Source organism: Episyrphus balteatus, chromosome 1 (assembly GCF_945859705.1).
Source record: "Episyrphus balteatus chromosome 1, idEpiBalt1.1, whole genome shotgun sequence".
NCBI classification, from domain to species: domain Eukaryota; kingdom Metazoa; phylum Arthropoda; class Insecta; order Diptera; family Syrphidae; genus Episyrphus; species Episyrphus balteatus.
In genome coordinates this window covers 163,621,682-163,642,093 of record NC_079134.1, presented here as the reverse complement: position 1 = coordinate 163,642,093, position 20,412 = coordinate 163,621,682, and the positions used below count along the sequence as shown (strand labels likewise).

The 20,412-nt window shown below is 31.8% G+C and overlaps 2 protein-coding genes across 3 annotated transcripts; one reads left to right on the top strand and one right to left on the bottom strand.

Moving 5' to 3' along the window:
• Positions 1-1,915: 1,915 nt before the first annotated feature.
• On the top strand, positions 1,916-3,884 carry LOC129906347 (PIN2/TERF1-interacting telomerase inhibitor 1). 2 transcript variants are annotated; one of them, XM_055982081.1, is made up of 3 exons: positions 1,917-2,142; positions 2,213-3,429; positions 3,518-3,884. In XM_055982081.1, exons 1-3 carry the CDS (start codon positions 2,070-2,072, stop codon positions 3,533-3,535), a joined length of 1,308 nt encoding a protein of 435 aa, XP_055838056.1. In that variant the 5' UTR covers positions 1,917-2,069; the 3' UTR covers positions 3,536-3,884. The 2 variants fall into 2 exon arrangements, with proteins under 2 accessions (XP_055838055.1, XP_055838056.1); XM_055982080.1 differs by having other exon boundaries at positions 1,916-2,142; positions 2,213-3,831.
• A 2,112-nt stretch (positions 3,885-5,996) lies between these two features.
• On the bottom strand, positions 5,997-13,706 carry LOC129905947 (DDB1- and CUL4-associated factor 11). The gene is made up of 11 exons (XM_055981572.1): positions 13,497-13,706; positions 13,156-13,297; positions 12,961-13,039; positions 8,248-8,521; positions 8,040-8,186; positions 7,796-7,980; positions 7,393-7,741; positions 7,178-7,333; positions 7,002-7,108; positions 6,773-6,931; positions 5,997-6,082 (listed from the first exon to the last, which is right to left on the bottom strand). The coding sequence occupies exons 2-11, from the start codon at positions 13,290-13,292 to the stop codon at positions 6,065-6,067; spliced, it is 1,611 nt and encodes a 536-aa protein (XP_055837547.1). The 5' UTR covers positions 13,293-13,297; positions 13,497-13,706; the 3' UTR covers positions 5,997-6,064.
• Between the last annotated feature and the right edge of the window lie 6,706 nt (positions 13,707-20,412).

Below are 20,412 nucleotides of genomic sequence, written 5' to 3'. Positions count from 1 at the left end.
ATCAGCTACGTTTGTGAACACGAATCAGCTGTTCTTCAAATCTCCCATAAGATACACGAGAAACCAGACATTTTAAGGATACCTTTGGATTTTTTTGCTTGTGAACACATGTTTACGATCAGCTGAGATTTTATATGGGATTACAACAACACAAAGGTATCCGGACACCCTTCGATCGGTACGTGAACGCACTCATTGAGTGCGTTCAGATTTGTAGTTCAAATTATCCGAAAAGATTTGAATTTTAGGCGCTGTTTACATCTGACATATTCTAGTTAGTCAGCTATTACATGAAGCCTCAAGAGGCTTGACTCTTTTTTCGAATTTTCTTTTGATAATCATTCTGTGAGGCCAGTACTATTACACGATGCCTCTTGAGTCAAAGACTCAAATTTGACATTTCTCTTTTGATTTAAGTATTGTTGTTGTTGTATTCCACCAAGAAGCAAATAGAAATGAAAAGGAATGTTGAAAAAAGAAAGAGTGGAAAAAGAAACGTCAAAAAAGAGTCTCAGAATTTTGGCCCACGACTCTCCGGTCGGATATTTTTTTGTTTTATCTTCTTTCTCTTTCGCACTCATTAGTTTTGAAAAGAGACGCGCCTCTTGAGGCTTCATGTTATAGCTGACTTACAACGTTCTATAAATAATGAATAATGCTCTGTTCAGTGAAGAAAATAAGCCAAAAATGTATAGCCTGCTTTCACTAGACCCAAAATAAGATAATTTCGCAAATTAGGTCAGTTCAAATTCAATTTTTTTTCTATACGATTTTACATTCGAAATGAGATAGGTAATTTGCTAAATTATCTCTTTTGGGCTCTAGTCAGGCTATAAGGTCAGACCGCAGTATACAAATCGAGTTTAATTTAACCGGGTTGTAGGCAGCTACAGCTAAAAAATCACATTTTAGTTTCCAACACAAATTTTGTTTTCTGGTGCACAATATTGAGAGGCAAAGAGACGAGAGCGTTGTGAGAGTAAAATTGATATCTAGTTTTCAGTGCTTGGCCAAATAGTTTCCTTCTTTTTAAAAATTAACTATCTTCTATTTCCGGTAAAAAATAGACAATTACCTATTCCAAAAAAATTTTAACATTGCCAAAATGGCTTACGATTTAAATATAGTCTCTCGTCTCATCGTCTCGCAATATTCTGAATCAGGCATGCATCTGCCACAATTTAAGCAATGACCACACCAAAAAGATATGCTGTACCCGACAAACAATTTTGCTTCTATAAAGATTTACAGATGCAATTGTTGCTTCTGTAAAGCATTATAGAAGCAAAATTGTTAGTAGGGTAGATATGTACGGGAAATTGTATTATGAAACGAAATTCCAAACTGGAACGTAAACTTTCGTCTGTTCATATACAATTAAATTTTGTTCATACAATTATGGTATGGTCATTCCATTAAGCGCCAGTAAAAAAAAAGTGAAGAAAAGAGTGCTAGCTTAAATTTAGCACAATCTGCGTAGGAAGACATAAAATGCTCAAAGAAAACGTCAACGTTCAGTAGAGGTTTTCATACAAAATTGTACCGTAACCTCTAACGCATACCGTTCCAATGTGTTCTTTCCCTAAAAGTTTTGGCATTTGAAAAATTGTAGGTAAATCATTTTAGTACATATTAAAACTGCCTGCAAATTTCTTATTAAAGAGATTACACTGTTATCACTACAGCTAATTCCCGATCATATCCTTCTTTTGCATGGGACTCCTATAACATACAGTGAAATTAAACTTTCACACATGACCGCCAAACAAAAATGCCGACACATTTTGTTCGTCCGTCGTCGTCGTTGGTTTGTTTTTACTGTCCAAGTGTACCTTCACCCTTAAATAAAATTATTTGTTTTTTGTAATGCATTTTCGAACTCTGCCTTTTATTTGACATCTGCCAACACGTGCCCGTATGACATTTGTGTTTTTGCAGTGTTTTCTTCAAATGTTTCATTTCGGCCGCATAGTTTTTCTTTAAAAAATTACAAAATTTTCCGATTAAATAAAATTTTTAAATAATATTTTTATATTCAAAAGCTACCTTAATCTATTAACTAAATAATAATGGCAATGTTAGCAGGACCCCGTCAAAAGAAACGCTACATTCTAACACCAAAAGGCAAACCTCTATTCGAAGGTAAAAAAAAAACTTCTCAATTGTCTATTCTATTTTATACAAATTTTATTTTATTTATTAAATTAAATAGACAATGATCGTTTTGGAACAAAAATGTTAGAAAAAATGGGCTGGTCCAAAGGCAAAGGCTTGGGCAAAAGTGAAAATGGCCAACAAGATTTTGTTCGTTTGAAATTCAAAGCCGACGATCAAGGATTTGGTTTTCAAGAGCGCGATGATCAATGGACGGAACATGAGAAAAATTTCAATGGTCTTTTAGAGAATCTAAATAGTGGCAATAACTCGTCGGCCGATAATGATGACATGACACCGGCTGTAGGTTTGGGATTTGCCACATCAAACACTTCTGACAAAAAGAAGAAACTAAAAGAAAAGATAAGTGGACAATCTTTGGAAGAAAGATCAAAACAAAGCAAAGCTAGGGTACATTATAAGAAATTCACCAAAGGCAAAGACATGTCACAATACAGTGAAAAAGATTTGGCCAATATCTTTGGTAAAAAAGCCACTCCAGAGGATGCAAATATTTATGATCAATTTCAAGCTTTTAATCAAAGAGATGAAGATGTGGAATTGCCATCTGGAACTCCAATTATTAACACTGGCATTTCTGTAAATGATTATTTCAAATCAAAAATGGCTGCTTTGAAAGAAAAACAAGGCATTGAAGTGTCGCTTAATCCATTTGGTGGCAACACGAGAATAAAGAGAAAACAAAGCGATGACGAAGAAGCACCAGACGTCGAAGAGGAACATGTTCCCAGGAAGAAGAAGAAAACCAATCATGTCGAGGTTGAGAAATCCGAAACAGCAGAACCAGCAGCGAAATCTGGAGAAGAGCAGGTTCCTCGGAAAAAGAAGAAAAGTAAAAAACAGTCAATTGAAGTGGAGGAGTCGAACATTGTTGAGGAAACACCTGAATCTGAAGAGCCTCCTAAGAAAAAGAAAAAAGACAAAAAAAAGAAACTGGAACTGGTAACAAATATAGCCGAAAAGATTCAGAATCCAGTTGAATCCAATTCAGAGGAATCAAATTCGTCTAAAAAGAAGAAGAAATCGAAAAAGGAGATTGCCAATGAAGAAATCGTCGAAACTCCTTGCATTCCATTGGAAGACCAAATTCAAAAAACCAAAAAAAAGAAAGATAAGAAAGATAAATCTCTTCCAGAAGAAGCAAAAACCGAAAAAGTTGAAGAATCCACAAGTCAAAATACCGCCGAAGAAATCCACCAACAAGAAGAAACTTCCAAACCAATAAAATCGAAAAAGAAGAAAGATAAAGCTGAAGTAAGTTCACATCCAAATGAATTGACTTCATTAACAAAAAAAAATCCCTATTTAATTGATAAATATACAATTTCTATATTTTGTGCAGAAAAATTCCGCAATTTAGATTTTGACAAATATCAAAATTCAAATTTACCAAATTTAATTGGCTACGGACTAAGTGAAACTCTAGAATTGGATGTAAAAAATATTGCTAAAGATGCTGAACGAATAATGAATCTATGGACAGGGAAATCGGATAAATATACGGATAATAAAAAATCGAAACTAAAATCTTATAATAAATATATGAAAAAAGTGAAAGTAGCAAGAAGAACGCAGCAAAAAATACCAACATTACATTTTAAAAGTTTAAAACGTAAAAGTGTATTTTAATATTTTGTACCTTTTTTTATATGTTTAGTAATTAAGTTTAAATTTGTTTCTAATTTGAATAAAAAATGTAATTTAATTTATCCATTATGTGGATAAGTCCTTAGATATGGGATGTATTTTTTTTTTAATGACGGAAGGTTTGTTAGTTGACAACGTTGGACTTAGAAAAACAATGACTTGTTTTTTAATGAGAAGATAGTTAAAATTACAGGATAAGGCAGAACAATTTTGTGAGAAACATCATTAAACACCAACAAAAATTAAAGAACAGTATCATTAAAAAAGTTAATGTTTGACATTTTGAAGATCATAAAAAGAACTGAAATCTCAAATATTAGCCATAATCAGAGATGGTAGGATATATTGAAGAAATCAGGTTGGCACTGACCGACGAAAACAGTGGCAGCAATTTTTGGTATAATAAGGAGAACTCAGTTTTGTACGCAACTCAACACAGAAACTTGATTTTTCAAAATCAAAACTTTTTTTTTCCGAATCTGTTATTTTTTCATTACTAACACAGTCAAGAAAGAATTCAACCTCGGAATGAATGAACAAAAATTTTGTAAATCTTTGTTAAGACATTCTATAACTTACCCCGTAAGTCTACAAAAATCTATTGCTCCCAGGTTGCGATTTTCATGTCTGGTAGCAGTGATTCCTTTGTAAAACCACTGAAAACAATCGTTTGTGGTGAAGCTTTTTATGTGTTTTTCTTTTTTGTAAGCCAATAAAAAAGGCTGAAAACGGTTTTTATACTTTTTTTTTTTTAATATTTAAGGCCAAGAGGCAAGTTAAAAAAGGAACGTTTTTAGATCGCTTCTGGCAGTCTTTTAGAGTTAAAACATCTCTCATGTGTGTAAATATATGTAATCAGAGAATTAGAGACGCCGTTTAGTAATTACCTTCACCAAATCGACTTTTAGAAAAATGGTATGTTCTTTTTAAATTGAAGTTTCAAACAAAATAAATTGATAACACAGGCCTACAAAAAAAAAAAAGTGCCAGACCGGACCTACCAATCTTAATGTATTTTGACGCGCTGAATCTGAAACTGAATTTTGAATTAGTTGAAAAGTTTGAACCTCAATTTAAGAACTCGTTAAATTTGTCACATATTTGCCCATAAATTATGTAATAATTTTTTTTTTTTTTATTAAACAAAATATCGTTTATATTATTTTGTCGTAAACGCCAATTTTGGAATTTTGAGGTATCGCATTTTAAGGTTTGTGTTACTAAAAAATAAACGCAGCGATGAAATTTTTTTAATTCTCAATAGAATATTTTGTGTGATATCTTCTTTTTATGTAGGTATGTATACAAAAACCTCTTATTTGTTTAGGTTTTCAAATTATCAATGTTTTTACCCAAAATGAGTTTGTAGTGAACTCATTTTTTACGACAGATCAATGAATACAAATTATCTCAGTAACGGTACACGATAGGAAAAATCTGATAACATATTCATATTCTCAAACCTATTACTACATCCAGTTTAAAAAAGTGCATTTTGGAGTTTACGGCAAAACAATATTCGGGCGACGACATGCTATTTTGGTTCCGGAAGAAAATGTTCCACATAAACCCCAGTGACCAATTGTTTTTAAATCTCAATGTTAATACCAAAAATAAAATAAGGATGTAAATAAATTCGTTAATTCTTAGCTAACATACTGTTAGCTTCAACCACAAGATTTATTCCATCTCGACACCGTTTGTGCCACTAACTGCACCATTTATGTATGGCAAGTTGATTTGTTTTTTACACGCGAGCGCTCGCCTTAATTTTATAAGCTAGTTTTACTGCTTAAACTACTTCTTTACTCGAAGACACCTCGATTGAATGATGTTTGGTTTCTTATGTTTTTTTTCTTAATTTTGATAAAAAGTGAATACTACTAAAAAACAAAATAATATACTTTAATTAATTACAAAACTTAATTTATTTATCTCATATTTTGTGTTTGTTTTGTTATATGTATATTTTTTTGTTTGTTTTTTATTTCAAAATGAAATTGTTAAAAATATGTTTTATTCTATTTACATTTTTAATTTTCTTAAATAAAAAATATATTAATATACAATATACATTCATTATATATTAATATATTACTTATATCGTAAAATCAACATATTACGATTGTGAAGAAACTTAATCGCATTGAGACCCAAATAAAAGAAAATGTATGTATTTTCAAACAAAACTAAAAAAAAAAAGAAAGCGTGTGTAACATCGTTTAAAACATCAGTCCACATACTACCATGTAAAATTTATCTAAAACGAAACAAATAAAAAAATTCAAAAGAATTAGTTTTTTTTTCCTAAATGAAATATTAGTTAAATAATGTTTGAAGCAACAACTTTGGTTCAACGTAAAAATATTCAAAAACTTAACAAAATCTATTTTTCAAGAGATGTAACAATCAAATATAATACTAAAAACCAGTCTAAAAAAATTTCATCGTAAGAAAGTGAACGGAATCAGCGGGATAGTTTCGAAGTCAAAAAATCAGCGCCATGAGCTATTATCGTCCGATTACCAAAATGATTTTTGATTTATTTAGCCTTATAGCGAAAACAAATTCCCCGCAACTTTTTCTTATTTTGGGAGCTTTGGGATAAAATGCATTTGAAAAATACTAATTTGAATGTAGAAATTTCTGGTAGTAAGTTGTGGGGGAAATAATTGTTTGTTTAAATTCAAAGGTAGGCATAGCATCTAAATCTTTGGAATCGAATGCATTAAAATTAAATGAAACATTCGTATATGGTAAGTAAAGTGACATCGAAGTCTTTTGTTTTGCTAAATGCACCATAAAGCCATACAATCAAAACATTAAGCCACAAAGTTTCTGGACTATGTTGAAAAAGGAATTTTGTAGACTTTTATGAATTCAAAGTCTTTTGAGTCATGTTGTTTAGAATATCGCTACTTTAATTAAAGTCACTTTATTTCCAACTTACATCTTCTTCATCATATTCGTCATCCTCGTGATATTCTCCATTTTGTGTTGCTATTCGACGGGAACGTCTTAAAGGACCTGCTTTATAGCGGGCGCTATCAGAACGACTTCGATTATTCGAATTTGTTTTAAAATTATTAAAATTAACATGTGAATCCCACTGTAAAAAAAAAAACAATTATTTTAAATAAAATTTCAGACTTGTTAAAAAAAATAACAATCATATTTACCGAACTGGAAACAATTTCTGATCGCACTGGATGCCAAGACAAATCCCGAACAATATCTTTATGTCCTTCGATAGCCTCCTTGATTTGTCCAGTTAATACATCATAAACTTAAAAAAAAACACACACAAAACATAACAACTTTGTTCAATTTATTGAAAGAAATGAAAGAAACTTACTTATAATTCGTCCTGTTCCACAACCAGTGTATATATAACGCTGACCAGTTTGCGCAGCAGGCGAAAATTTGGCTCTAATCAAACTCTTTGTTACTCTATGCCCTCTAAATGTCATCACACTAACATCTCCATCCATAATTTTCGTTGGATTATAATCTTTGAAAGAAAAAAAAATTAGTTCTGAAAGTCATTTCTAATCTATAGAATCTTCTTACATTCATGAGGCACTTCATCCCATCGATAATCCCAATCTAACATTGGTAGATCTTTTTCATTGCAGACCTTATCGACAGGTGTTGGTTTTCGTAAATCCCAAATTTTGATACTTTGATCTTTGGAATTCGACAGAAGATAATTGCCATCGTTTCTTGGATCAATATAAGTGATACCATCGTAATGGCCCAAAAATGAAGACACAGGTGTTGCAACTGCATCACTGGGTCCTAAACATCTAGCATCCCAGAGTTTTATAACTCCAAGATTGCAGCCCGATACGAAGATATCGGGACTCATATCACTCACATAGCTAACGGCATTTATATCGACGTAATTTTCACTTTCAGTCTGCAAAGGAATACAATTAATTTAAGGAAAAAAAAGTTTTTAAATATTTTGTACCTTTATAGACTTTACTGCTGTAGTTTCCCTGTTACACATGTATATACAAGAATCGTTGCAGCCGCCAATCAGAGTTTCCCCGCCAGGAGAAAACCTCACAGAAAATATTCCCGAACGATTAACTTCTGTGTTGAGTCGCAGCCATTGGAACACATCGGTTGTTCCATTCAATGGAACCACAAAGACTAAAAAGAATAATTTCGTTAAAAACTATTGTTTTAGAATTTTTTCGAGATAAACTTACAATATTCCGACCAAGTAGAATATGTAAAATATTGTCCACATGGACTAAAATCTATATCTAAAATACCCCAACCGACATCTTGTGCTTTAATGCGATTTATTCGATGGTAAGTTCCTTTGGATGAGTCAAAAACTCTGATCATAGCATCTATAAAGTAAAAAATTCAAGAATAAATGTTAAAAAAAAAAACAAACAAAGTAAAACTTACCTTGACTGGCGGTTATAAGGCGACTACCATCTTTATTAAATTTGCATATGAACACTTTTGAATCAAACGACATAAGTCGAGTTTCTTTGTGATTTGGTACAAAAAGATTTGATATCATACGATGTTGACTTGGTGTAAAATAACCTGAAGTTCTTGATGCTAATCCATTTTCTCGTTTTAAAAGTCCACGTTGAAGGGACCATTTTTCATTGGGACGACGATTGGTCGGTGGTAGACCGGATAATTGTTTTATTTCTTTATAAAGTGGTGTGTGCTGAGGACAATAACAAAATTAATTAAATTTATCAAAGAAAAATTAAAAAAAAAGTTATATTTAGGGGTTGGGGAAAACTGCGCAGAGAGTTGAAAAAGGCTAGAAACAGAGACTGATGAAGACGTCAAAAGCTCCTCCGTTGGCAGCAAAGCGTTAACAATAGCGATTTCTGGCACAGAAATCAAATAGAAGCTTGAAATTATTCTTTTAATCAGTCTTCCTCGATAACTCTATCCAACGTCTCCATCAATATCGATTTCAATAAATCTTTTAAATACTTTTTGTTCATCAATACTTTAATAACCCAAAGATTCTTCAGGATTACTGATGACTTACCCATATAACTTACTAGAGTTCCACTGTTTCGTCTCTCCAATAGCTAATTGTACCCCTACATTCTTGACTTGAGCCTTAGTGTATCGCATTAAGTCTTATATAAACCTTTACTCTGGGGAATTCATAGCTTTTTGACAATTCTTAAAAGGGGAATAGCATGTGGAATATTATCAAGGCATTGAAACAGACTAGGTTCCCAAAAAGGGATTTCTGGAAGGAAAACAGTTACAAATGTAAGTATGTTTCTGTCTTTAGCAACGATTGCGAGGTGAACTAAAGGGTCCAGGTTGAACTCAATGTCAAGTATTCAATTTTCATCAAGAGAAGAGAATAAATACAAACAAATTTACTTGCTGGTTTCAAAAAATTTATGACGGGTGTTTTTGGGAAAAAATATACATAGAATCATCTAAGTATTACGGCCGATTTCTTCACAGAGTCCTAGCGCTAATACCGGTCCTAGTCCTAAAGTTAGTACTCAAATCGGTATCAACTCATTTCTTCACTCAGGTTCTAAATCCTAGAACTGTCAATATAGGACCGAGTACTAGTTAGGACTCGGTACTAGCTAGCTCCTCAAAATTAGGTTATTATACCAATCGTTAGTACTCAAATCGGTACCAAGTGATTTCTTCACACAAGTACTAAGCTATAGGACTGTCAAATTGGTACCGAGTATTAGTTAGGACTCGGTAATATTTAGGACCTCAAAATCGGTAGTCTAGCGGCAGTAATACTGAAATCAAAGCAATGAATTTCATTTTTTAAGAGGTATTGCAGTTTTTTTTTCAATTTTTTGAGTGTTGTTTCGCTTGACAAGCATTTTGGGAGATTTTAATGACTTGATTTTTTTTTAATATTTAACAAAAATGGCAAATGCTATGCCAGAACGGGAAGAACAAACAAATGTACACTGCTTAATAAAGAAGTAGTTCTACATTTCTCATTCTTTCGAAAAAAGACAATTAAGTCTGGAAAGGCCCTCTTTACATAGACATTCTACTTGCATTTCTCGACACCCGACATCCAACTTCCAGCACAAAATATGCTTGCTTTAAGAATTCTGTTTATGGATATTGCGGAAAGCCATTAACAATTAAATTTACACCAACGTCTTGAAACGTGTGGTCAGAAAACCTACGGCTGTCTCGTGCTCGCCAACATGCCATGATAAAATAATGCTAGTCGCATTATAATAGAAAAAGACATAATCACAAGACTGCGTTTTTTAAACTTGTCTTTTTATTTTATTTTTATTAAAATACATTTATGTTGCAAAAGTCTATAAAAAAAACTCTCTTTAACTTAAGATGGATTTGCTGCATTAAAATCGACGGATCCGCGTTTCTTAGCCTCGTCTACATTTACCAGATATTCAGCATTCATGAATGTATTCTTGACAAAACTCATTAAATTTTTTTTCTTGTTGGTTTCTTGTTAGTTTCATCACATTATTTTTTCTTTTTTATTATTTTATACTTTTTTCTATTTTTAATTTTGTAAATTCCCTCAAAAATATCAAAATAAAATTTTTCATTTATCAAAATATAGTCAGAATGACAGTTAGACCAGTTTTATACGTATTAGTTCTTAGGACTCTCTTGTGAATTTAGATCGGGTCCTATATGTGTGAAGAAATGCTCGGGACCTAACTTTTCATTAGGACCGAGTACTAGTACTAGTACCTGGTCTAGCTAGGTCGGGTACTAAGCTGACTTGGGACTTTTGTGAAGAAATTGGCCGTTAGTAAACAAGAATGCATAAAACACTTATACTTTGGTGAAAACGGGTAAGGTGATTGTTGATCATCAAAATAAAAGCTTTTGTTTTACGTAATGATTATCAATTTGGCTATAATTTTTTTTTGATATGGTTGGCGATTTACATCCATTTAGGTGTCATTTTCATACATTTTGTTTACTTTTATTTTTTGAAAAAATAATATTTCTCATGTTTGCCTTCATTATATGTAAATAGAACATTTATTGAAAAAAATGTATCAGTTGAAAAAAAAATATAATAAAATGCACGACTGGGTACTTGATTTTATTGTACAAAAGTACTAAGGCTTTTTTATAAAAAAAAAAAATGATGGAATGATTACAATTTGATTTTTTTATACATAATTACTTAAACACAGTGATAAAAGGAATTAAAATTACAGTGTATAAAAGGAATTAAAAAAAATATTGAAAAAATCGTTACTTCCATTTTTGAAAATAAATTTCTATTATAAAATTAAAACAAAAAAATTCGTTCTATGGTTGCTATCGTCAATAACGATTAAAAAATATTTTGTTCTATCCCAAAATTATTTTTTTACATACACATACATTTTTTAACATGTAATCAAAATATTAAATCTGTTTTTGAAAAAAAAAATCACTTTTCTATTTTCGTTATATGACAGATACCATCTTAAAAAAAATTCAATTCCTCCTACAGGGGTGCATCCAAAAGTGTCAACTACCAAGTTTGAAGAAAATTGGTTAGACTATAACTCAAGGTACATATCGCTCATTTACTTGAGCACTAAAAAAAACTGGTTTATCAGAAAACGAGTTTTAAATTTAGTATCAATCTATTTTTATATGTAAAAAGTTAGTTTTTAATACAAAAATAGTGCACTTTCTTTGTCAATTTTTAAAGTTAAGAAATGACTTATTGAAGGATTAAAGATTACTTTATTCAAGTAAATATGTACATAAATACACACAAGACTCACTTTTTGCAATTGTCTTTCATCGTAATGTCATGTCTGAGTTTTATCTTGAGGTTGATATTTGCTAACGTTTTCTTAACTTGCCCTATTACCTACCTAGTATTATATATCTCAGGGGAGGATTAAAGCAAATATTGTTCACTTTACCAGCAACCATGATTGATGAGTCTAGGATGTATGATACTCCGTTATTTTTTATATAAATTGGATTTTTATAATATCCCCTTGAGACCCGTGCAAAACCAAAAAGCAAAATAGTGTTTTAAATGACAGTTTTTTAGTTATTAGGGCGTTAATTGAACACAAATAAAAAATCCTTTCCATCTTTGGAACTATGTTTTATAAAAAAGTTTGCAATAACCGTGTATCTACACAAAATTTGTGTAGATGATTTAGTTTGAAGGGTTATTTTTTGATGGGATTAGATTCAAATCCCATCAAATAGTTCATAGAAATTATTCTGATTGCAGCCACCTGTCATCCTTCTGAGAACCAGGGCTTGTAAAACAATATTCCGGAGGTCCCAAGAGGATATGTTGTTTTGTGGCAGTTTTTAAGTAAATAACTATTTCGAGAGGTACAGTTACATTTTCGCTGGCATACAAAATAATCAAACGTGAAAGTCAACTTACTATCATTTTAGCCAATTCTTTCCCAGGAATATTTGGGGATAAAAAAGTTTCAGCTCTAGAATGTATTCTGCAGAAGTTAACTAGATTGGAATACGCGCAGAATTTAAGCCCAAACTAATTTATTACAAATAAATCTGACTTATGCTTCTTTTAAAACAATAAACTTTTACAGAATAATTTCTAAGCTAGAATTGAAGTAAAATATGTGTTGACAAGATGAACAAAATCACTTAATAATATTTACCTGATGGGTATTGAAAAATTCAATTTTACTGAAACAAGAAAACGTAAGACTATGAGCATTATTATAACTCGCGAGCAGAACGTTCGACTCAAAGCAAACGTTTTGGGAAAAACTAGTTTAAAAGTACTCGGATTAGAAAACTAGGAAGTTCGCCGCCTAATACAGCAAAAGTAAAAAAATTAAGGTGCCAACATCGCTTTTAGAACGCCAATAACTTTTATTCGCCAAATTTGTTTGCAATGCACTAAAACATCAAAGCGGAATTAATCTGAGTGAAATGTATAGTGTGACATTAACGCATGGGTTCCACCTAAAAAATAACCTAAACACTTAAAGTAATTGACCCAAGGTACTTAGGGGTGTTTTCTTTCAAATAGTTTTGATAAAAACAAAAACAACCCATCTAACCACTTTCTGCAAGTGCCGACAGCCATTGTACTGCGCGACCTTGCTGATGGTATCGCAATTTACTACTTAAATACGCAATAATTACAACAATTCTTACCCTGAACGTCCTTAAATCTGGTCGCTTTCGTATAACTGGCATTTCTGAAGATGTATATCGTGGCAAATTTCCTACGATACTAAAAAACAAATAAAATAAAAAACCATATCAATCAATTTCATAATATTGTTAAAATAAATAAAAAAACAATGACTTGCTTTAAAAAATTGAAGAAAATCATAACAAAAAACTTACTGGCTAACCATCCGCCCTAATGCATATGAAATATGCTGCCTGTAATCTGTCGTATTGCTGCCAAAGGATTCTAAAACTTCATTGCTATCTTCAAGGTCTTCTTCTTCCATTATTTCATAAGTTATATTATTGCCCATTAATGCTGCAATAGAAATTGTGTTCCTTTGTTATGTTTTGGCATTGGATGCATTTCTGCATTTTTGATTGATTGAATTGAATTTGGGCGAAATATACACATACGATAAGTAATTTTTCATCATCATATTGCGTGGAATTTTTTGTATAAATTTTTTTTTTCTTTTCTATTTTTTGTGTTCTACTTAATTACAAAAAGAATTTACCTTTTCAATAACGTTTGTTTGTTGATTATCCAATTTTGACAAAAGTTATATTCTTATTAAATCGATAATTGTCAATAAAATTTAATTAAAATTAAATTTTCAAGTATTATAAAATGTATTTTAATCGACAGAAGGGAAAAGGAGCAAGAATAATTCATAGAAATGAAAAATAAAACACAAATTTCTTCTTCAAGTATGACAGTTGTTGAGTTGCTCTCTCATGAAATTTCATGGAATGTCAAATAAAGTTTTGTTTAGAAAAATATCTTCGGATGATGTTTAGAAAAATTAGAGGACAGGGTTGTTAAGGAGGTAGGTATGTTTGTTTTGAAGAAAATAAATGGAAGTTAATTTAAAACATCGAATTCTTGTTTTAATTTTGTGGTGTCTTCTCCATACCGAATCTTGATTTCATGCGCAGATGAGAAAAAATTATATTTCTCATACAAATATTTTTTACAAAATAAATTTTGTTTCAGATTTTTTCCAGCAGCTCACAGTTCATGCGCAAAAAAAATCGGTACTCGCGCTCTACATTAAAGTCTCTACTTTATTGGACAAACAAAAATAATAAAGGGTAAATGTCCCGACAAACAATTTTGGTTATATAAAGTTTTACAGGTGCAATAGTTGCTTCTGTAAAGCATTATAGAAGCAAAATTGTTAGTAGGGGTAAACAGGGGTAAATGAGAACATGGCTCTTAACAAGCTTCAGTTAACTCTCTTTGATGCATACATAAGTACAAATCGTGGACGCATGTATCTTGAACGTTTTTGAAGTCGTTATCCATATGATAAAGAGGAAATTCTAAATTTTAAACCACCGTTTACTTTTACCCCGAATTTGTAAAAAAAAACACAAACAGGGTGGGGTATTTGTAAACATGCCATATTTGACAGTTATTTAAACAATTTGGGAAATATTTGTTCATATTTATAGAGAAGAATTGCCATCATTTCATATTTGCATTTGAAGATACCATTCAAGTTGTTCCGTTAAAACATATTAAAATCTAAAGTCAAAAGAAAAAAAAAGACATGAAATTGTTTACATTTACCCACATTAGGTGTGTTTTTTATTACCACCGGGCTTAACTGGACAAAAAAAACGCATCGGGGCTTAACCTGAAATCTTGGCAGCACTGTATATTGAATGTTCCGAAAACACAAGACACAACAACAATTTAGAGTTGTCATATTTTTCGCTTTCGAGTTTTTCCTTTATTTTCATGTATGTTTTACAAAAAAAAAAATACAATAATGTATGCTAGTAAACCTAGTTAAATACATTTTATCATTCCAAACGTGAGTTTTCACGTTTGTAAACAAATCCTAAACAATTTCTGAAAAAATTAGTTTGGTAGCACAGATTTAAAACTGTTCAAAAAGTTAAGCCCAGAGAAATCTCCGGGCTAAACAACTAAGCCCACGGGGCTAAAGTGTTGTTGTATTTAACATGTAAATTGCTTAGCCCCGACTGCGTTTTTTTTTGTCCAGTTAAGACCAGTTGTAATAAAAAACACACCTATTGACCCTATCGAACGATGTAAACTCTGGTTAAACCTGGTAAAATGGTAAATATCGTAAGAGAACTGTCAAACGCATACTAATGGCTAAAACAGATGTGCGGCACATCTGCACGCATCGCTGCATGCAGCGCTGCACCCAAAATACATGTGCATTGTGCATCACTTTTTAAATTATTGATGCCGATTTCTGTCAAAAAAAAATTGATAACCTTGATATTTTTTATAATTATTTTTTTGTAAGAATACATTAAAAATGGATTTAAGGCTTGGCCACACCGGAGGGTACGCGGTAGCGGTACGGGTAGCGGCAACGATATTTGTATTAAAAAAATTCCACACCCGAACGTTGATGTGTCAGTTTGGAATTTTTTCCATACAAATATCGTTACCGCTACCCGTACCTCTACCGCATACCCTCCGGTGTGGCCAAGCCTTTAAGCGGTTAAAATTAGTTTTTCCATTTTGAGAAAATCAAAACGAACGTTATTTGAATTTTAGAATGATAGATTGTGCCAACTGCCAATATCAGTAATTATGCCAAATAGCAAGTACTTTGTATTTTTGTTGAAACTTGGCATTGAATTTAGAAATACAGACATGATGCAGCTCTGCGCTGCATGCAGATTTTTCTCCCATAAGAGCCCGTGTTATTTGGCTTTGCTGCAGGGAAAAAACTGCACGTCTGTTTTGACCATACATTTTGAGAGTATACACAGTTGCATGAATACCCCTCATGCTTGAAGCATCATTTTCATAAAAATTATTTATTTTTAGAGCCTAAAGTTTAGTACGCTGCTGAAGAGAAACAAAAAATTTTGAAGTATCCAAAGCCAACAGCGAATATGTTAACAAAAAAATACCATCGGGTATTATAGCATAGTAAAAATAATAATAATACAAATAAAAAACTAATGTGTGACAAAAAAGCTGCCGATGGCGTTTTTGTTTGAAAAATGCCGAGGCCCACCCTTTTTTAGTGTGGAGACTTTTATAAGGCACAGTAAAACTATCATTTCACAATGCTTTCTACAATGTTTTTGTATCAGTGTGAAAATTTACTTTGCCGATGTCAAAAGGAATTTCCTTTATTAACTAACCCAGCTAAATATTATGGTGTCGGTGTGTGAACTTAGGTACTTCATTTTAAAAAAAGGAAATTTTTTAATCGAAATATCATTTTAATTTTAGCTCCTATAAAAAATTCTAAAATGTATTCAAGAATTTCAGCGAAAAAATCACATTTTCGGTCTAACTGTATTTTTTTTATCTTTCAATTAAGTGCATGGAAAAAATCTAAGAAAAACGGAGAATAAAATGTCAGCTTAAATCACGATCTGCTTACTAGGCCTTAATCCTTCTTGTCTCCAAAGTCGACGTCGAAAATTCTAACGAAAAAATATTATCGCGCAGTCAAAGTCAAAATAATAAACAAAATCTTAGTAAAATTAAAATTAAGAAAAAGCATCAGAAAATAAGTTTTTAAATACTGAAAATAAAAAAAAAAATTTTGGTTCTATAAAGCTTTACAGATGCAAATGTTGCTTCTGTAAAGCATTATAGAAGCAAAATTGTTAGTAGGGTTGTATAGACCAAGAAAATCTCTTGAAATTCTTAAAGAAATTTTAGGTGGGCTAAATTAAAGAGATATTTTGTAAGGGGATCTGCGTTCTAGACTTTAGGATGAAAAAATCCCATTTTTAGTTTTTTATTTGAAAGAAGCTCATTATAACTACATATTATATTGGAATAGAAAATGTTTCATGAATAAGAATTTTTGCAAACATTTAACCTCATGAAAGTAAACACCCTATACTGTACTACTTTGAAAAACTATTTTTAAAACTAGCACCACCCCCAAACGAACGATCAAACAACCACATGTGAAATTTGTACGAAAGGGGAAATTCGCTTGGTTTCCTAACAAGTAGAAACAAGTATCTACTTATCGCTGCCGCACTACCCCCATGTGAATGTTTGCTGATATGATTAGAGGAAGTGTTGCGCGAATTTTAATTGCATTTTTATGGTTAATTTAATGTCAATGCCTTTTTCACGCATATGCACCCAAAAAATAATATCATGAGTGGGCAAATATTTTAAAATTTATGAGCTCTGTCACCTACTCACTTAAAAGTGAGAGTAAAAAAAGAACACGAACACAAATTGATATTTATGATTTTGAATTTTTTTTAATATTGGTTATTTTTATCCATAGAAAGTGGATGTGGTAGAATACACATTAAGCCTTTGGCTGCCGTGTCACCGATTTTTGATAGCCAACTTATGTAAAATTGTAGAGCCTTAAAAAGCTTGTTACTGAAAGGGTTAAAAAAAATAAATGCAGTTCCCATCATGAAATCGAACGGACGGACGTTTTGTACGCTCACCCCGAGAACTAAGCTTTTACTTTACCTGATTTCCTGTATTTGTTTTTTTTTTTTATTTCGAAGAGTTTTTTATTTGGCCTTTATTTAAAGCATATTTTTTTTTATGAAGCGAGCTTCTTTTCTTAATTTTGATCATTTAAGGTGAGAGTTCAAAGTGTTTTTTTCTGAAAGCTGAACAAGAAAAATTAACAAAAAAGGCCTAAAACAAAAATACTTCTATTTTTGTCAAAAATTATGTACGAGACTACACCATTGAAGAGTACCCAAGCAAAAATTGGGCTGAAAATGTTGAAAAAAGTAGAAATATTTCTGCTTTAGGCAGTACCCAAACAGACCTATGTATTATAACCGATAATACACTTTCTACTCGTTTTTCACACAAATAAATTTAATTCTGTTAACATAATTCTATAGTTAATTAGAAACAATCAGCTGTCATGTTGACAAAAAAAACTTTCCTAAATTTTTAGGGAAAACTTTCTTGCCTTACTTTCCAGTTAGCTTTCCAATAAAATTACCTAAATTGGAAGGATTTTTTTTTGACAGTTGACCAATCAGAGACCGAGAAATTACCTAAATATTTAGTCCCTAACGTTTCTGAACCAGCCTATCATTTAGTCAGCTATGTACATATAAATTTGTTTTAAAATGTTGTTTGTGTCTTAATTACGGGTCACTTTGGCGTATGCGTAACTTTTTTTATATTGAAATATATTTTTTTTACTCAGAGCAACAATGTGGAGATACAAGGAGAATTAGAGAAGGAATGCATTTTTGAACAGATTGTTAAAATAAAGAAATTGTAAATTAATAATAAAAATAAGCTCATGCTATGGTTTGATCAATTTATAAATTAGCTTAGAATATATATATTATATCCATGATAAATCTTGTATTAGTTAATAAGATAATGTATCTTAAAATGAAAGTATGAAAACACATAAATGAAAAGAAATGAAGAATTGGTTAATACAAATTGTTCTACCCTTGATCAATCAATCAGATCAGTTTAACTTTGTTGACCATTCAGATAATCCCCGCGTTCAATGCAGGCCACCTGAACTTAAGATCTGGATTTTCAGAGGCTCTGATTGGTCAGATGTCATAAAAAGTTAGGTGGCATTTAGTTACGTTTTTTGACATTAAGTTACGATTTTCAGGTGGAAATTTTTATCTGAAAATTTAGATAAGTGGGTAAACGTAAACGTACCAAATGTGCTAGACACCAAAATTGAACTTGTGCATTTTCCTCCATTTTTTCTCTTGACTCCAAGAGCAGTGTTGACGGTTTTTTCACTTTTAATTCATTTATTTCTTGCTTTGAAAATTATTTTCTGTTGATTTTTCTTGATTTTAAATAAATATTGAATTTTTTTATGTTGACTTTGACAGAATACGCGGTGATATTTTTTCGTTAGCATTTTCGTGTCGACTTTGGAGTTTTGAAGATTTTTCGCTTCGCATCAGCAGCGTACTAGGCTTTATCCTAGAAAAATAAATGTTCTTTTTTTAAAGTCAATCCAAGTAAATTCAAATGATTTTATGCGTTCAACGCGTTGAACCCGGCAAATATCACCCTTGTATTCGATCGACCCTACCATACCAAATATACCAACAAATTGTACGGCTAGGTCGTAAGTACGTATCTATACCTACTTGCTTTTCATGAAAAAAAATTTAGGCTATGGTTGTATGGCAGCTACCGTGTTTGTCTTCAAAATAAAATTTCAATTTCCCTTTAGTAAGCCAATCACCTAAGACAAACTTTTAAGTTTAAACATAAAATGCATCATACTCGTCTAACGAAATAAAAATCAACAAAAGTAGAAAATATTTCTAACGATCTAACGAGCTAGTTATCCTCATATAATTAGTTGTAGACATTCTCCGAATCCAATTATTTATTGTAGACAAAATGTAAAACTGTAATTATCAATTAAATAAATAATACCAGCCTACAATAGATTGTGACTGCTTAATTGCACAGTCCTATAGAAATGTTCTGTTCTTGTGGTTTGATGCATCCATTCAGAACGCTTTCCTGTGACCGCTCATCGGTTCAAATCGATTACATGTCCTTTCTCGACATTCAAATTAACCCTTTTTGGTAACCACATCGAAAAGATATAGCTTGCTTGTGTAACTGTTCGATAAACAATAATTTGTAATCCACAACCTGCTAATTAGATTGAAATTAAAAACCATTTATAGTTCGTGTCCTGTGTCGTCGTCCTATGGACATTCTGGTGGGAGTGGCTCCTTGTTGGTTAAACATTGCGGTTTTGCATGGTAAGGTAGGTAGTTACGGTTACGGATACCTTTATTTTGAAGTGAAGTATAATTTTCTATAGAGTTACATTTTAAATAATAACTTGCTTCATATTGCCACGATTGTCAATACAAAAATGACCCTATGTTCATGTGACGGTTATACACATGTTTGTTCCCACGAATTTGACTTTCCATAACGCAAAATGTAATTATTAATGTTTAATTGAAAAATTAATTCGGCAATAAATTACACCAATCGTTGGCAAATTAAATTTTTGTTCCCACTTATCCCGCCTCTCGCGGGGCCCGGAAAGAGATACCAACTCTTCATGCCCTGCCCGTGAATGCAATAAGAATTTCTCGACAAATAGTTGAAAATATCTCTAATGGAATGTTTTCTTTTTTCATCACACATATGTGCGGATTGTCGCATTTCCTATAGATATGCCGACGACACAGTTATTTAAAATATGTCGGACAATTTGTCAGCTCGGTGGTATAGCTGATGTAGTAGCTATGTTGTCTTTGTCTGTGATGGGTAAAAAGGGGGGTGAGCTATTTGAAAAGAGCTCTTTTGGTCTTTAGTGTTTTTTTTTTTTGTTTTTTAAGCGAACAGAGCTGATGTTGGCAGACATGGATGGAACATAGGGACCGATTTTGGCATCCCGAACGTCAACAACGTTCTGATTTATTTCTGAACATGAAATGCATCGATGAGTTTTGTTAATT